This window comes from Coniophora puteana (assembly GCF_000271625.1).
Source record: "Coniophora puteana RWD-64-598 SS2 unplaced genomic scaffold CONPUscaffold_1, whole genome shotgun sequence".
Lineage (NCBI taxonomy): Eukaryota > Fungi > Basidiomycota > Agaricomycetes > Boletales > Coniophoraceae > Coniophora > Coniophora puteana.
In genome coordinates, this window is record NW_006913053.1 from 1725844 (window position 1) to 1742339 (window position 16496).

General features: G+C 50.0%; 6 protein-coding genes and 1 non-coding gene across 7 annotated transcripts; 3 read left to right on the forward strand and 4 right to left on the reverse strand.

Annotated features, from left to right (window-relative positions):
• Positions 1–341: 341 nt before the first annotated feature.
• On the forward strand, positions 342–1254 carry CONPUDRAFT_44675 (Adaptor protein complex sigma subunit; the record flags this gene model as incomplete). Its single annotated transcript, XM_007764268.1, has 5 exons — positions 342–363; positions 419–717; positions 786–857; positions 912–987; positions 1109–1254. The coding sequence occupies 5 exons, from the start codon at positions 342–344 to the stop codon at positions 1252–1254; spliced, it is 615 nt and encodes a 204-aa protein (XP_007762458.1).
• Positions 1255–1622: 368 nt separating this feature from the next.
• Positions 1623–2827, reverse strand: CONPUDRAFT_86423 (MED6-domain-containing protein; the record flags this gene model as incomplete). Its single annotated transcript, XM_007765052.1, has 6 exons — positions 1623–1651; positions 1708–2209; positions 2262–2344; positions 2401–2492; positions 2555–2697; positions 2756–2827. 6 exons carry the CDS (start codon positions 2825–2827, stop codon positions 1623–1625), a joined length of 921 nt encoding a protein of 306 aa, XP_007763242.1.
• A 384-nt stretch (positions 2828–3211) lies between these two features.
• CONPUDRAFT_133881 (catalase-domain-containing protein) lies at positions 3212–5931 on the reverse strand (the record flags this gene model as incomplete). Its single annotated transcript, XM_007765072.1, has 8 exons — positions 5901–5931; positions 5599–5846; positions 5286–5544; positions 5015–5231; positions 4422–4963; positions 4218–4366; positions 3519–4168; positions 3212–3465 (listed from the first exon to the last, which is right to left on the reverse strand). The coding sequence occupies exons 2-8, from the start codon at positions 5706–5708 to the stop codon at positions 3212–3214; spliced, it is 2181 nt and encodes a 726-aa protein (XP_007763262.1). The 5' UTR covers positions 5709–5846; positions 5901–5931.
• A 373-nt stretch (positions 5932–6304) lies between these two features.
• On the reverse strand, positions 6305–7949 carry CONPUDRAFT_114784 (uncharacterized protein). The gene is made up of 3 exons (XM_007765073.1): positions 7096–7949; positions 6725–7039; positions 6305–6676 (listed from the first exon to the last, which is right to left on the reverse strand). Exons 1-2 carry the CDS (start codon positions 7865–7867, stop codon positions 6759–6761), a joined length of 1053 nt encoding a protein of 350 aa, XP_007763263.1. The 5' UTR covers positions 7868–7949; the 3' UTR covers positions 6305–6676; positions 6725–6758.
• Positions 7950–9188: 1239 nt separating this feature from the next.
• CONPUDRAFT_t2 lies at positions 9189–9272 on the forward strand. Its single transcript has one exon. It is a non-coding gene; the product is annotated as a tRNA-Lys (tRNA).
• A 125-nt stretch (positions 9273–9397) lies between these two features.
• Positions 9398–10758, reverse strand: CONPUDRAFT_114785 (uncharacterized protein). Its single transcript, XM_007765074.1, has 7 exons — positions 10627–10758; positions 10533–10566; positions 10438–10482; positions 10358–10383; positions 9953–10309; positions 9659–9901; positions 9398–9604 (listed from the first exon to the last, which is right to left on the reverse strand). Exons 1-7 carry the CDS (start codon positions 10674–10676, stop codon positions 9583–9585), a joined length of 777 nt encoding a protein of 258 aa, XP_007763264.1. The 5' UTR covers positions 10677–10758; the 3' UTR covers positions 9398–9582.
• A 169-nt stretch (positions 10759–10927) lies between these two features.
• On the forward strand, positions 10928–16361 carry CONPUDRAFT_141007 (glycosyltransferase family 1 protein; the record flags this gene model as incomplete). Its single annotated transcript, XM_007765076.1, has 19 exons — positions 10928–11306; positions 11360–11496; positions 11550–11682; positions 11736–12134; positions 12185–12214; positions 12267–12334; positions 12387–12500; positions 12550–12747; positions 12800–13685; positions 13731–13837; positions 13886–14395; positions 14452–14559; positions 14610–14770; positions 14822–14858; positions 14906–14929; positions 14980–15172; positions 15222–15599; positions 15648–15838; positions 15891–16361. The coding sequence occupies exons 1-19, from the start codon at positions 11003–11005 to the stop codon at positions 16359–16361; spliced, it is 4449 nt and encodes a 1482-aa protein (XP_007763266.1). The 5' UTR covers positions 10928–11002.
• Positions 16362–16496: the final 135 nt, after the last annotated feature.

A 16496-nucleotide genomic window follows, 5' to 3' on the forward strand; every position in this document is an offset into this window, starting at 1 on the left:
CTTCATTCAAACAAATGTATAGCACTAGTAGTGATCATGATGGATGCCCTGCATTTGATGTTCAATGGTTGTTTCTGAGCTTATATAGTCAGAGAGATATACGGTAATTCAACTTTGTAGATGCTCCGGCATCATTAGAGCGAAGAGCGCATGATCATCACCATTACTACAACGATTCCAGGGTTTCCTCAAAGTCTGCCCTCTAACTTACCCTCTAACTTCACTTGAGACCATTGGAGATATTCACTTGACAAGGCCCGCCGCTCTGTATTTGTTTGAGAAGCATAACGCAACGTCTCGCGTACAACGCTATATCCCACAGCTACGGCGTCACTAAAGTCATGATCCATGCCGTGCTTATATGTCAGTTCTCCTTGGATGGTCTTTGTACAGGCCCTCACGTCCTTTCAAAGCACAGTTAACACCTCCGGTGTGCCACGACTGACGGAGTTCTATACGCCCGTACAGCAGTCCGCACAGACGCTTGTTCAGAAGATTTTCGCGCTCATCTCTGCACGACCCGCGGGCCTGTGTAACTTCCTCGATGCACCCGAGCTTGAGGCACATCTGGCACCAAAGGGCAGCGTCAACGATGCATCCATGCCCCGATCTGATTATGAACGATGGCGCGTCGTGTACCGCAATTACGCAACGCTCTACTTCGTCTTTGTTGTCGATGGTGCGGAGAGTGAGCTTGGGATTTTGGACCTGATTCAGGTGTGTCATCTTGCTCTCGGAGATTCGCCAATTCCTGTCTGTTATTGACTTTTATCGGTTTTCTGTAGGTCTTCGTTGAGTCTCTCGACCGCGCATTCGAGAACGTCTGTGAACTCGACTTGGTTTTCCACTTTGACGAGGTAAAACACCCTTAACTTCTATCGCACCGATGATGCAGGACTAATATAATCAAGGCCCATCACATCCTTTCTGAAATCATCCAAGGTGGTCTTGTATTAGAAACAAGTGTGGAAGAAATTCATAATTCTGGTGCGTCATTAGACCGTCAGCTCGCACGCCTATACAATCGGTTTGAGCTGTGGGCGTGGCTTCTCTCTTGTATTCCTCCGAACAGGCGACTCTTACATCTGACATATCTTGTCTGGCATAGTTCAAGCGGCAGCAAAGGCAAGACAAGAATCATATGCGTCAGCAAACCCACTTTCGCTGAGTAGCGGCGCGGTTCTTGGCCAACGGAGTGGCTCACTTGGAACGTCGCTAGGCTGGCTCACAGGCAGGTTAGGCGTGATACGATGAATGTTCAGCTCGAGGAGGAAGTCTCGGCTATAATCATTTGTTTGTTATCAGCCTGTAATCCGTGTCATTGTGACGGGCATAGTGAGCACCCAGATATAAATCTGACAGGAACGGTATGGAAGAGCTCAAATGCTTGACGACTCCTTCCTTTTCGTAAGCGACCTGGTATTGCTTTACAGAATGAGCGTGTGCGGTGTTGAAGTTCAGTGACGTGACTAGCAATGAGGTCGATCTTTCCAAGCACGTCCTTCTTGCCTCAGCTGTATGGACCGCTGAGAATAAAGCGCATCACTTCCGTCGACAACGTTGGAAAGGGTTCGCCCTGAGTTCTCAACAACGGCTATGTGCTTGTATTTTAGACCAGCTCGTTAGCTTGGTGCAGGAGCCAGAGACGTTCCTGTCGAGAAAGCAATCGTCCCCCTATTTTTCGACAGGCAAATGAGCAAAACTTACTTTTTCGTTTTCTTTTTCCTGAAACAGTTTTGGCGGCAGACGGGTCCTGTGGAGTAGGAGCGGTAGACGCATCGCGTGGCGAAACACCTCGGGTCCCAGGTGTAGGCGCTGCGGACGCACGAGTATCTGGAGCCGTAGACATTCGCTCTGAGGCAAGAGTGTCGTCACCAATCGTCCCGGCTAAACGAGACGCAAACGACAGAGTGGGATGCGCCGCGGTGGTCCGCATCGCATTGAACATTAGCATGCTGTTCTGTTGCTTCTTAGTAGGTACGGCAGGTTCTTGGGTAGTAGATGCGGCCGTTAAAGCAGATGTTTGGGTATCTGGCACCATGGCGGACGCTGGCTGGCTGTCAGTGGGGCGAGGATCATGCTTCTTCTTTGCATCGTCAACGAGCGCAGGGTCTATAATCGGCCAAACAAATCCCGTCCTTGGGGTATATTCTGGACGTTTTGAGCGGAGGATATCCATGGAGGTTTGGAGAGAGGTAAGGGAGGTGAGCTATGGCCACAGGTGTGAGCAGGGGGTTCGCTGTATGCACAGAGAAGGTTACCAGTCTGTTGGATAAAATGGTGTACAAGTCGGGAGACTGGTATATACGGTTGTTAACCACGAAGTATGCTGCTAAGGGGCGGACTGGAGTGACCGCAGGGTCAGAAACGGAGACAAGGTACAGGATCACGAACAAATACCTTCTTCTGGGGACAAACGATCGCGTTTGTGAATGATAAACAGGGAAGGTGGCTGGGCATATGTGACAGCAAACTCAACACCAGTGAAGCGCCTATTGTGGCATAGCAAGAACATCCGTTGTTAGGGGTTATTTCGTTAGGTGGGATTGCGTACTTGAGTTCCTCTGCTTCGTTTAGTATGGGTTGCCCGGTATGCATCGTCTGCATGCGAAGGACTTGGTTATTGCTTTGCTTGTCGTAGAACATGGAAGTTGTGAAGTATTCGAAGACATTCTCACTGGTGAGCGGTCCATTGGCCTAGACATGCAAATGCGTGTGTGGAGAGGAGGATCAAAGCTCATTGACAATGTCATACCTGGATCCATTCATGCCAGATGAAGAACCTGTGGCTGTAGTCATCTGGCGGGTGAAGGTCGTTGACGTCCATACTGAGCACGTCGAAGGCCCACTGTCCAAGAAACGGTGAGCAGAGAAAGAGTGACGTGACGCGACAGTAATGAGTCTGCGACGCGGATCGCACTTGAGTACGTACGAGTATCGAGCCTTTTCAGGCTGAAACTTAAGGTTAGGTCTAACTTGGTTCTAGCAGTTGCATCGTTCAAACGTTCAAGTTGCAACCCACTTACTGTGGTGCCGACATCACGAGATAAAGCTCTTGAGGTCCATTTCCATGGCCACTCTAAAGCTCAATGATATATGCGCGTACTATAATGATTGCAACAAAATGGCGAATTACATGGGCATTTTACATTTGGATGAACATAAGCTAACGATACAAGTACACATAATCAGAAGCATGTGAGTAGGATCATTAGTACGCAACCATCTCGGTGAGCCCATCCTGCTCGCGTTCCCAAATACGATGCCTACTAATGTTCTGCGCGAAGTTCCCCACGAAGCTGTGGTCTTGCTTAGCCATGCTGAAGGCTGCCGCAACTTCGGTGGGCGCGCTATATTGCCCAGTTGTCACGACCCCGTAATCAGATACGACTTCGCCTTCTCCCGTAGAGGGTGCAAAAAGCTTGACATTAGGGAGGCGAACCACATCGCGGAGGAAGTTGACAGCTAGAAGGGAAATTGCGTTAATAAGTTATATGGACGTGCTGTACGAAGCGTACCTTCACCAACAGCAGCGATAGGCTTTAGGTGCCCAAATGCCTCCCGTACCCAATGCACCACCCGACCATTCTTCGACAATGTTTTGATGTGCTCTGCCCCCGAGGGAATGTAGATGGCATCGAAGAGCGTCGAGCGCTGACCTTCGAAATGATGATCGGCAATAATTTTCTCGCCAATGTCTTGCGCAGGTTTAATTTCGTTACGCCGAGGACCGATAATGAAGCAGAGCGCCTTCGCTTTCGTCAGGGCCGTCTTCACAGCCTTCACTTCAGCTGCGTCGAACCCATCGGCAATAAGGATCGCGATACGCCGCGACGCGATGGTCGGGTTCTTCGGCGCGAAGTCGCCTTGTGAAAGGCCATGGCTGGTACGACCATGGTTCGGGCGATGAGTCTTCTCTGGCAATTTTCCGTCAACCTTCAGAGCGATACTCTTGGCTAGATCCATGTCGACGTTCTGGAGGACGTCCATGTACGACTTGTAGACCACGGGGTCATCACAATGACTGAGTTCGAACCCGATCGCATTCATAAGATGGGTTTGTTCGTGAGGGGCGAGGGAGTTATAGAAAAGCTGGGCCTGTGAGTAATGTTCCTGGAACTTTGGGCCGCGAGCGCGCTGCTTGATCCCCTCGACCTTTTGAGCATACCTGAAGGAAGATGATTAGTAAATACCATCGAGTGGACTACACTACCTACTCAAGATAGCCCCCTTCCTGAGGCGGGACAGGTCGGTTAAAATCCTTTCGATTCGGCCAGTAATTGATGTCACCCTTGACAATTCGATGTCTCATAGCACCATCGCGTTGATTGTTCATGACGGGACAGACAGGACGATTTATCGGAAGCTGTCAGATTAACTGTGAGTGACATGACAACTATGCAGTAGAGGACGAGACCAACCTCTTCCCAGTTGATGCCTAGACGAGTAATCTGGGTGTCAAAATACGAGAAATTGCGCCCTTGGAGAAGCGGGTCGTCGCTGAATCCGATGCCGGGTACGATGTGAGAGGTGCAAAACGCAACCTGCTCCGTCTCCGTAAAAAATTCGTCCACTGTCCTATTGAGAACAAGTTCGCCAACGTCGATAAGCGGAACGAGCTCCTCTGGCCATATCTTGGTTGCATCTAAAATGTCGAAGTCGAACTTGTGCTCGTCGGCCTCGGGAATAACCTGGATCCTCATCGTCCACTTAGGATACACCCCATTGTCAATCGCCTCATGGAGGTCTTTACGGTGGAAGTCAGGGTCTTGACCGCAGATTTTCAGAGCCTCATCCCACACCAAACTGTGGACGCCAAGCTCCGGAACGAAGTGGAATTTGACGAAATGACGTTCGCCTTTCGCGTTCTGCAGGGTGTAAGTGTTCACACCGAAGCCTTGCATCATGCGAAAAGATCGAGGTATGCCTCGGTCTGACATCACCCACATCACCATGTGGGTAGCTGTGGCCGTACATTAGCCTGGCGTTGTGCATATCCAACAATAGCACTGACCCTCTGGTTGTAAACCCACGAAATCCCAGAAGTTATTGTGAGCACTTTGCCCTTGAGGTACCTCGTTGTGCGGCTCAGGCTTCACCGCGTGGACAAAATCAGGGAACTTGATGGCATCCTGAATGAAGAACACCGGGATATCGTTGCCGACAATGTCCCAATTCCCTTCCTCTGTGTAGAACTTAACGGCAAAACCGCGCACATCACGGACTGTGTCCTACGTGAAAAGTGAGCAAACGTGATCTATACATGACTGTTGTTGACTACTTACAGCGCTGCCGCGCGAGCCTTGTACCGTGCTGAATCGTATGAACACAGGTGTCGTTCGAGCGGGGTCGGTCAAGACAGGGGCAAATGTGTACTTGGCTGCCGCATCGTTGAAAGGCTTGAAATATCCGTGCGCACCAGCTCCGCGCGCATGGACGACACGCTCTGGAATGCGCTCATGGTCGAAGCGATGTATCTTTTCACGACCATGCTGATCTTCTAGCAACGCGGGACCGCCCTGCTTATCATTTGCTACCTTCAACCTGTACAAAAATGATTGATTGATTGAGCAGGGGAATAGAGAGAACAACACGCACCATGTGTCGGTGTTTGACACCTTTTGACCCGAATCCGTTGTAAGACTAGGACCCGTCCTGGGCTCTTGAATATCCCGTTCGAGGTCGGCGATCTTGCTTGTAGGCGTCATGGAGGCTATACGTGGTTTGGATCTGAGGATTTTTAGTAAAACGATCTTTCATCGTCTCCCCTGTTTTCTTATATACCATCTCACTGGCATAGGACGTAACCCCTGAGCTCATCTCAGCATGGCGTCAGCTATGACGGCCTTCGACATAAGTAAGTATCCTGACGTAGATTCCTTCAGCATTCCATCACGTACGTAACGTATGTCATAGGCAGACACACCATTATGAGCTGGAGACGGACACTAGCTCGTCGCCGAGCTCTGAATCGTCATCCCCTGCAACAAAACTTCCATCAATATGCCTATGGCGTATAGATGCAAATGCTGAGGAATTATACATCAATATCATTAATATTGTCCACGATTAAGGATTGCCACGAAGTACTCACAGAGCGGTGCATAATTAACCGATGACTTCCTACATGATTGGCAGGTGTCATTAATCTTTCATTCGAGTTAACGGAGATTCGGGAGCAACTACGCGTCAAACTTATACTGTACCAGACTGAATGTACCACATACTTGCCAACTGCGTAAATGCTACGTCCTTAATAATGTGCAAACAAATCGGGCCCAAACTGAGATCACTCAACAAGTATGTCAAACCAAAGCGTGTATATTCGGTTCCTGGAATTCTTGAATATTGGTTCAATGTATAATTTGGAGAGATAAATAAGTCCAAAGTACGTGGAGCAAAACATGGCCGTAATAAGGAAAATACACATACGTTAACAATAGGAAACGTAGCTAATTGTCAGAACACCGGGAAGCCAGTGGAAGGAAACGTTAAAATCATTCTCGAGATCATGCCCGTCTCTGGGTTTGCGCGACTCTGGCCAAACGGTACGGAACATAACACATCGAATGAAAGAAGAGCGCATAGACGGAAGGTCACCACGCCATAGGTGACAAATGTCGACGATATGACCTCCAGCTGCGCGGCGTGATTAGCGAGATATTCGCCCCAAAGTCTAGAAGCATGTGAGTAAAGTAGGCAGACAAACAAAGATGCCACTTACTCATATAATTCATTCTCACACAGGCATTGGAGGATTACTTAACCTCAGCAACACAGGCGCACTCGGCAGGCTTCCCAATCCATCCCTTGCCACAATTGTCGCACCAACCACGAAGACTCTTCTCGACACCAACGGATTTGGCAGAGTGGGTGGAGGTGATGGACTCGTCGCGGTGGATGCTGACGAGATGGCGACCAAGATCATGCTTGCGGCTGAAAGAACGGCCGCAGGAGCGGTGAGGGCAAACATGAGGCTTAAGCCTGTTGGGGTCATGGGTGGCCATGTGTGTTTTCAAGTTGTAGGCGCGAGCGAAAGCTATTGGAGAGCATGAGTGATATATAAGATGTACGCAAGGAAAAAAAAATATTCACATCGAGGGCACGAGGGGCACTTGTACCTCTTGCGAAGGTCTTCAGAGGAGTGTTCCTCAGCATCTCGGACGGAACGCGCTTGCGGAGCAGCCGCAGACGGGAGCTGTGAAACCGTGGATGACGGGGTAGCATCCCGAGCTCTGACTTCGTAGTTGAGCCCATAATACTCCGCGGATGATGACTTGGGGACAGGGGGGATGCGGGCACCTCCATAGTCGGAGAAGCTGTTGCGCTTATAAGCATTGTCCGCGGCGGGAGTGGAGTTGCGTGGGCTTGTGGGAAGGGCATTGAAAGAGCTGGGGTCCACAGTTAAGGCAGCGGAGGGTGGCTGTGCCGCAGCAACTCCACCGTAGTCAGAGCGACCACTTTGGACACGGATTCGCTGGAAGTCCATTTCCAAGTCAAGGGGGAATGAGCAATTGGATGCAGCGTAGGAGTCGCTGTAGTTATAGAAGGACTCGGAATGCGACGAGAGAGATTCGTACGCCGATTCAGACGACTGTGTGATAGTGGAGGGGGGGCCACAGGTGGGAGTGTCGGATCTGAGGAAGGAGAACGCGTCGTTTGAGTCAACTGTGAGAAGCTGGAGCTGGACTTCGTTGAAGGCAGCAAGGCTGGAGTCAAGTTCTAATTCGAAGAGATCTGGATGGGGCGCGAGGATGTCTGAAGGCGAGTGAAACGACGCAAAGTCGAGGCCTTGTTGGTGTTGTTTGGAGTACTCCTGACCGAAAGGCTCAAAAGGAGCGAAGAGAGGTTCCGTTGAGTCAGACATTGCGGTATAGTCACTGCGGAGGGCTTATAAGATGCTGGACGAGGAGGAGGAAGTGCTGCGATCCTGAGCGCAGAGGCCGATGGGTGGGGCTGGAATGAAACCTGTTTGGTTGCTGCGGACACGCAAGCGCAGGTTATATCCATCATTATGTCAGCCACCTTTCCCACACACCGCCCACCGGCTCTTGCCGCCCCTTTACCCCTGGAGAGTCCTGAACTGTCCTGAACGAGACACACGCCAGGCACACTCTCACACCTCACAGCATCCCAGGGACATATGCGTATGTTCCCTGTGGTGCTCAAGTTGTTACTTCGCATAATTCGCATTAAGGTAGCAGACTTTAGGTGTTTTGAGAGTAGGAAATGTAAAATAGTCGACGTACAGACATGATGATCTCATCTCAGGTACTGACTGCCATCGGCCTCTCCCCGCAGTCTCCGCATGTGGGTTCAAACCTAGTATCAGATTGACTGACTCAGTTATTCCTTGTCCGCAGCGGGTTGATGGTGACGACTTTGCATTGCACTCATCTCAGCGTTAATCAAGACGCCCTAGTCCCCAAGAAGAATGCCGTCGTTTCTCAATGTAGACGCCTTCGCATGTTTCTTGTCGGTTTCTTGAGTGTCGATATCAAAATGCTGTGCTGGTTTATTTTAGTTTGCAGGCTTATCCATCTGAGCCGCCCGAGAAGACCTTTATTAATATAGACACATGCTGTATATATAGCGTATGTTATGTCTTTCTGAACCTATATCTTCTCACTCACACTTGTGCGCCATATGGTGTTTTGCACTTCTGCGCAGCCTCGAGACTGCGCTCCTGCCGATATCCCAGATGATCCATCCCAGGCCTGATATCTGCCAGTAGGTTGTGTCAGTTGCGTCTGCCTGCCGCAGCCCCGACGGCTGCTGCGAGCGACGTTGTCTCGGCGCACCCATGTCAAGCGCTACCATCCGCAGCTCCTATCGATCTGAAGTATCGCCGTTTTACCGACTTAACCTTCAGGCTGCGGCGCAACATATGGTTCTGCAGGCGCAGCCAAGATGTCCGTTCCGTATTCCGTGTTCACCGCAGTGACCGTTCGCCTTTAGCAGCACCTACGTACATGCTTCGTTGGCTGCTTGGCACTCCACGCGAGCTCACTTACCAGAATCCTGTTGATCCATTTGGCTCATAGCGGAAAAGGAGCATCTCTGTCTCTGGACGTTACTATGACCTGATAAATTGGAAAAAGCCTCAGTGTATGCTTGAGGGAGAGAATATTAGCAGAAGCGATCGGCATGCCATGTATTTTATATAACATGTATGGTAATCGAATATTGCCCGCCTAGCTCAATCGGATAGAGCGTCAGACTCTTATGACTAGGCGATCTGAAGGCTGCGAGTTCGACCCTCGCGGTGGGCTAGTAATTTTTTCATTCCTGTCGCTGCGCCAATCAGGTTATCAAAGAATGTGACGGTGCGACTCGTAGGGGCATGTTCTAGGTTATTAGAGAATGCTAGCAGCGGCAATTTTCAGCAAGTTGTGGGGCGATTTCCCATTCAGTAGGGACACTACATGGTGCGAAATGCGCCAACGCTAACAATCTCTATTGTCAATGTCGATACATTGTACTTTGTTTCCGTGGCGAGCTCGAGCATTATGACCAATGTCATATAGCATTTAGTCCGTAAATAAATTTCATGAATAACATTTGATGCGCTGCATTATGGAATCATCCGCGGTATGTGCAACAGCTAGGGTCAAATGTCAGCCATGACGACGGTCTCCGAGTCGGACTGAAATCTAACCTGATCATATAGGGTATTATGGACACTGTGAGGCAAGCAAATGCTGCCCACGCAAGAGCCAAACCTTTCCCTGCAGCAACCTCAATACCTGTAGGAAAGCCGGCGGATGTGGAGTAGGTGTTAACATTTTCGGCTTTCTTAATGACTGCAGTCCATATGGCAGCTCCGATCAGGATAAAGATGGCAGCAACGATGGACGTCACGGAAGAAAGGACGAAGGCCCAGCCACGATGCACGACCCCGCTAAAGCGACTTAATCAAAGGTTCAAGTAGAAGTGGCTGAGGATGACTTACGTCACGAGAGAGACAGTCGCCAGTACTGCTCCTATTATAAGAAAGTAGTACGCCGCATGGGTATGTGACCCAAAGTAAGAGCTATCTGTGAAGATTGTGGGGGTCAAATAAAAGATGCCATCCGTAAACTGGGTATAGTTTAGTATCATGTCGGCTTTCAAGGCCAGGTAGGGCTCAAAAGGCCTGGCCGCGGTATGATTTGTACATGTTCCAAGAGAGCTATTCACAAAGCCACAATATGAGTACAAGCCGAACTCATACAATGGTCTGAGTCCGGTTGCGTTCTGGAGTGGGGCTGTGGCGTTGTTGGTATAAAGGCCTTGGATTGGGACTTGGAAAGAGTTTTCAAGGGCCGTTCTAAGAAACTTGAGTATTGTACTCAGAGCAGACGAAGAACTCACGTACCCATAACCGGAGGTATTCACTGTCACCTTTGAAAACCAGTTGTATTAAGGCTCGGAGACCGTATATGCAAGAACGCATACCATCGCGATGCTATGGGGCACGCTAGAGGTGTTAATTTGGCCAACCTTTCGACCCGTCAGCCTGATGGTGATAGCGGAGTACGTTCCGAGCTCACATGGAGGAAGATCAGCAGCAGAACTGCTACCAAGCTTTTCGTAGTTAAAGGTCAACAAGGTGCACGCGATCAGGCACAGACCAGAGATACATACCTTAGGAGCGACGCGAATCCAACACACACTTCTCCCCTAAGGCGTATCATGGACGTAAGAATATAACAGAGAAGAGAGAGGGAAAACGAAACGAGGCGAGAGAAGAAGAGGATACGGGCTACGCACTGCTATGCACGTTTACACCTCGAGGATGTCTTTCCTTTCTGTATTGAACATGACGGTTGCCGCGTGCCCGTCTTCCCACGCACAATGTACGTACTATCCTCAAAGACCACCCTCAGCCCGCGGGGGGCACAGCAGAATCCGTGACCGACGTTTTCTGTCCCTGACCCCTTCCAGTCCGTATCCTCCTTGTCGTCGTTGCCATCTTCTTGAGCGTGCACCTCGCATTTGCGCGAGTAGCTCATTGCCAAACATGTCGAAGCTCACGTCGTGGAAGCCTTTGGCGCGGGGTCCTGTTGTAACCGGGCCGCATGACACTTCCCCACAAGGAATGGGCCTAGAGGACAAGGGCTCGGACACAGAAGACAATGATGGTGCACTCTCTTCGTCAGCTCAACGCTTTAAGCGTGCTGTCCTCAAGACCGTCGATCTCGGCAAGAGCGTGCCTGCCAGAGCTCGGTCGCCGTCCTCGCCTTTCAAGGGTACCAAGGGTTTGCTCAGTATGAGCGGCCAGGGTCGAACCCGACCGTCGGCTAACCCAGCTGACTCGTCCAAGGGTACATTACCCCTAACGCCCATTCAGAGAACATAGTTGACATACATCACACAGCGTCCCCGTCAGATGGTCCCTCCAACCTGAAAGTTTCTACATCCTCTTTGGGCGATGATTCTCCCTTTATCAAACCTCCTTCGCCTACTCACACCCCCCTCCGACCGCTACTTCAGTCATTTCGTGGCGTTGGCTCTGTGAGTTTCATTGTGATATGACAAAAGGCACTAATCTCAATGTGGCACAAAAGATGCGAGCAGGAACCCAGACTTTAATACAAGCGCTCCAAGCCTTGCCATGGGCAGAAGATCCTGACAACGAGACAGATCCAATGAGCGCACAGCTCGGACAGGTGGACTCCGATGGTGATGACGATGTTGCTCGTACGTCCAGAGACAATGTGTTCAAGAAACTTCTTCCAAACATGCGTCCCTAGATGACCCAGAAACGCCTATGAGTTCGTCCATCCATGCTATATACCGCCCCGTCGCACGTTTCCGGCGATCCGAAATCAAGTTGCCTTCAGCGTCACAAACACAGGGCAAGCTGCCCGTTCAGCCGCGCGAGGAGTCAGAAACCGAGGAAGGTGCTGGCCCTTCGGAGGATGACGCTGAGAATGATTTTGAGGCTGCAACGCCGAGACCGGAGGAGGCACAACGACCTGCGTACATCATGTCGCAATCAGCAGCATCCGTGAAACATCTAAACTACTCGCGACGGGTTAACGTCAGCTGCACAGGAAGCATGGCTACCGTCAAACTGCATCGAAGGGCCCGCCTTGCCGAGAAACTCAGGGAAGTCTTCGAGTTGGATAGCATACATGAAGTTCTAACAGGCGAGTATGCATCATCTGACATTATATTTTATCGTCTGATCCGCTTCTAGAAATGCCCTGTTGGTTACTTCGTTCCGTTTGTAAGTGCATGCGCCTCTGAGTATCAACATTTCTCCATTGACATGTCTTTAGTGCTGCAAGGGTATATGTACCTTACGAATTCCCATATCTGTTTCTTTGCGCACATGCCTACCCGAGAGGTTCGATTCTGATGGATACCACTAATAGGCACTTATCTCATGACCATTCCAGGACCAAGTGTTAAAATCAGGCGCTTTATTTAAGAAGGCGACACGAACAAAGCGGTGGTCAAAGCATTGGTTCCTCCTCAAGAACGATGCATTGTCCTGGTACCAGTCCTCCTCGGTTTGTGCCTTTCAACTTCGGCTTCGACGTCTATTGAAGATTGCTGTAGGACCCTTACTTCGTGAACGGAATCATAGATCTTCGGTATACTCTTTCTTGCGAACCAGTTGGCGAGAAGGAGATACGCATTCGCACAAACGAGAAGAGCATTCATTTAGCTGCCGATTCGATCCCTAGTCGTGATGAATGGGTGAAGGCTATTAAGAGAGTTATCTTTAAGGCGCAGAACATGGGTGACACAGTTAAGGTACGCTTCAAACCGATTTTATTCTCCTAGCCGTAACCAGTCCTTGTTCTAGATAGCAATACCATATACGGCTGTGGTTGATGCAGACAAGTCTTCGGCTATGGACTTCAGTGAAACGATTGAGGTCAAGGTCATCGACAAAGAAGAGCCGTATGCTGTGGATTCCTATTTCTTCGCGTACTTCAGCGACCTTTCCTTGGCCCTTGATCAAATTAGGGACGCGATTCGATCGTATAGGACACTATCAAGTGTTGAACATGCTCTCCTGGATACAACATCCAATCGACCAACGCCTGTTTCTCCCGCCATCGATCGCGCTCGCAGTTTGCCCGCAAACGACTCAAAGAACTCTACAGGCTTTAGATTGGCCTCATTGCTAAGACCGTTCCACGAGTCACTTCCCAGCGGCAAGCAAAACAGTGTACTTGAAGCTACTCCCAATGAGGGCACAGATGAGTTCACGCATATCACGAAACGGGAGGGTTCATCCTTCGTTCCAATCGAGACAGGCGGAGATGGCTCTTTGGAGCCCGTTCGGTCCGTAGCATCTATCTCTCAGACAAACGCATCCTCACGTTCTGGTCCCACACCTACGACCCACACATACCCTCCCTCGACATCGATGGCCGAACTTCCTCTGCCACTATCCAGAAGCACATCAAATGCTGCCTGGAATATGGGCATACCATCTTGGCTTAAAGCACCGCGGAAAGCACTTGTCTCTTCTTCCTCAAGCACGACGATTGGTCCCCCAGATATCACAACTTCACCTACGAGCGAAGTCCGTGAAATGTTCTCATCGACCACTCAGTCAGAGGCGTCACAACATGACCTCGGATACAGTATTTTGGAAGTGCCAGAGCGTGTCGTAGACCACAACCTCACAGAGAAGTTCAGGAGCTCTTTCGCATTTGATGAGAAAGAGACACTCCTAGGATGTAAGCAACAGCTATAAGTTATTGACTTATACTAACTATGAGCAGATTTCTATGGATACATATACCGTTTACTTCCCCTTTATGGCCGGCTTTATGTTTCGACAAACTACTTCTGCTTCAAATCAAGCGGTCCTCTGTCGACGAAGACTCGTGTAAGTTTGACTTCACAAGCTTCACGTATCTAAGTTAACAACTTTCAGATGATTCTCCCCATCCGGGATATCCTTGCGGTAGAGACATCCAAAGCCTCGAGATTTGGTCATCACGGTCTCGTCGTCGTGATCAAGGGTCACGAAGAGCTGTTTTTCGAGTTTGGCTTCGAGGATCGCAGAACAGCCTTTGTGACAATCCTGCAACAGCAAATAGAAGAGCTTCGGCAAAGACTCACAGGTCCAGACTTGCCAAACATCAGTCAAGGACACCGCGACGCTCTTGTCCTGGAAGAGTTTGAGTCGAAGCCATCGACGAACAGTGAAGTGTGCACAGAACCTTCAGAAACGCTATCGGAATCTGTGCCTGCTGTCATGTTTGCATCCACCTCTTCCACTTTTTTGACTTTCAAGCCCAAGGAATCCTTGCACTTCACGTTCCTAACAATTGGTTCGCGCGGTGACGTTCAGCCTTATATCTCATTGGCCAAAGGCCTCATGCAAGATGGACATCGTGTACGGATCGCTACACACGGTGAATTCCAGGATTGGATCGAATCTGTGAGTGTCACAATTGTAATTTAGTTCACAAAGCTCAGTCATCGTGTTTATCAAAGCATGGCATCGAGTTTGGATTTGTTGGCGGTGATCCAGCCGAGCTCATGAGGATCTGTGTGGAAAACGGCACCTTCACAGTTGCGTTCCTCAAGGAAGGCCTCCTGAAGGTAACGTCGCAACCTGGCTACATTAATCGTGGGCTACATGCTTTTCTCAGTTCCGTGGGTGGTTGGACGACTTGCTCAGGACCTCCTGGGAAGCATGTCAAGGAACCGACGTCTTGGTTGAGAGTCCTAGTGCCATGGGAGGCATCCACATTGCAGAAGCACTACAGATCCCTTACTTCCGCGCATTTACGATGACATGGACTCGGACAAGGTGCGCCGCCGTGATTAGGAGTGTAGGTTGCGAGCTTATGTTCTGAGCTAGAGCTTATCCTCATGCTTTCGCCGTGCCGGATCGAAAGGTCAGTAGATGCGCACCTTCCTCGATTCAGACATTAACATATAATAGATGGGGGGAAGCTATAACTACATGGTGCGTATGATACTCCAGCGCAACATGCAACCACTGATCCTATCAACTAGACTTATGTCATGTTTGACCAAGTGTTTTGGCGTGCAATTTCCGGACAAGTTAACCGCTGGCGGCGGAATGTGCTTCACTTACCCAATACCAGCTTAGATCGATTAGAGCCTCACAAAGTTCCATTCCTTTATAATTTCAGCCCTACTCTCGTCCCACCCCCTCTCGATTGGCCCGAATGGATTCATGTTACGGGTAAGGAACGATGCTATTTACATGGATTTTGTGCTCATTTAGAATCAAGGCAATTGGTTCCTTGATGATGCCGACGTCAGCGCCACGAAATGGACGCCTCCTCCTGATCTCCTCCCCTTTATTGACTCGGCCCATGCACAAGGCAAGAAAGTTGTGTACATCGGCTTTGGAAGCATCGTAGTGTCGGACCCTCAGGCCATGACACGTTGCGTCATCGAGGCAGTCGTTCGAAGTGGCGTCTATGCCATTCTTTCCAAGGGGTGGTCCGACCGACTTCACACGAAGACTGCAGAGGCTTCCGAACCTAAAGAACCTCTCCCTCCTCAGATCTATTCCATATCATCTATTCCTCACGACTGGCTGTTCCAACGAATTGATGCTGTTTGTCACCATGGTGGAGCCGGGACAACAGGTGCTAGTCTGAGAGGTTCGTGACTTTGGCGCTTTCCGGATAATGTCTAACAACACTTTGTAGCTGGAAAACCAACTATCATCAGGCCTTTCTTCGGAGATCAATTTTTCTGGGCTGACCGAGTTGAAGCTCTTGGGATTGGCACCGGAGTTCGCAAGCTTACCGTAGAGGCCTTGACAGATGCACTCACCTCTGCCACCACTGATATCAAGCAAATTGATCGAGCAAGAATAATTGGGGAACAAATTCGTTCGGTCAGTGCTGCTCTCCTGTCCATTGGTATCTTTCATGAACACTGCCCTACAGGAAAACGGCGTGGCGACAGCTATAGAAGCTATTTATCGAGACCTAGATTATGCACGTTCTTTGATCAAGCGGACCGCAGACCGAACCCTAGACGACGAGCCGAACGTTGAATCTCCAGACCAAGAGCAATTCCCCCAACCTTCTCAGTCGTTGATGGATCGCTCTCTCTCCAGATCCCACAGAAGCTCCCGTGGCTCTCACCGCAAAACTCCTAGCGAGGACTGGAGCGTGATCTCTGACCAGGAGGAACCCCGGTCATCACCAAGCTCTCGGCGAAATAGCAGACGAAGCAGCGAAGGCAAGATAGAAAGGTCCCCTACAGCGAAGAGGACTGGCTTAACAGCAGCTGTGATGTCTGTTTTGCCCTCGGCGACTCATCGACGATCTGGTTCTATACATCTCAACAGGCCACGCATCGACATATCTATCCAGCCAACGAATTTTTGCTATGACCTGTACGCGTTAGCGTAAGGACAAACATTGAATTAGAGAATAGAAAGCGCGCTACCTTTGCGACAACGAAAGCGACTCGGTCTGCAGGTTGGTTGCAAAATTTGATGTTTATGTCCAATTTGGCCTTCACGATCGGACGAGCCACGCTCTGCA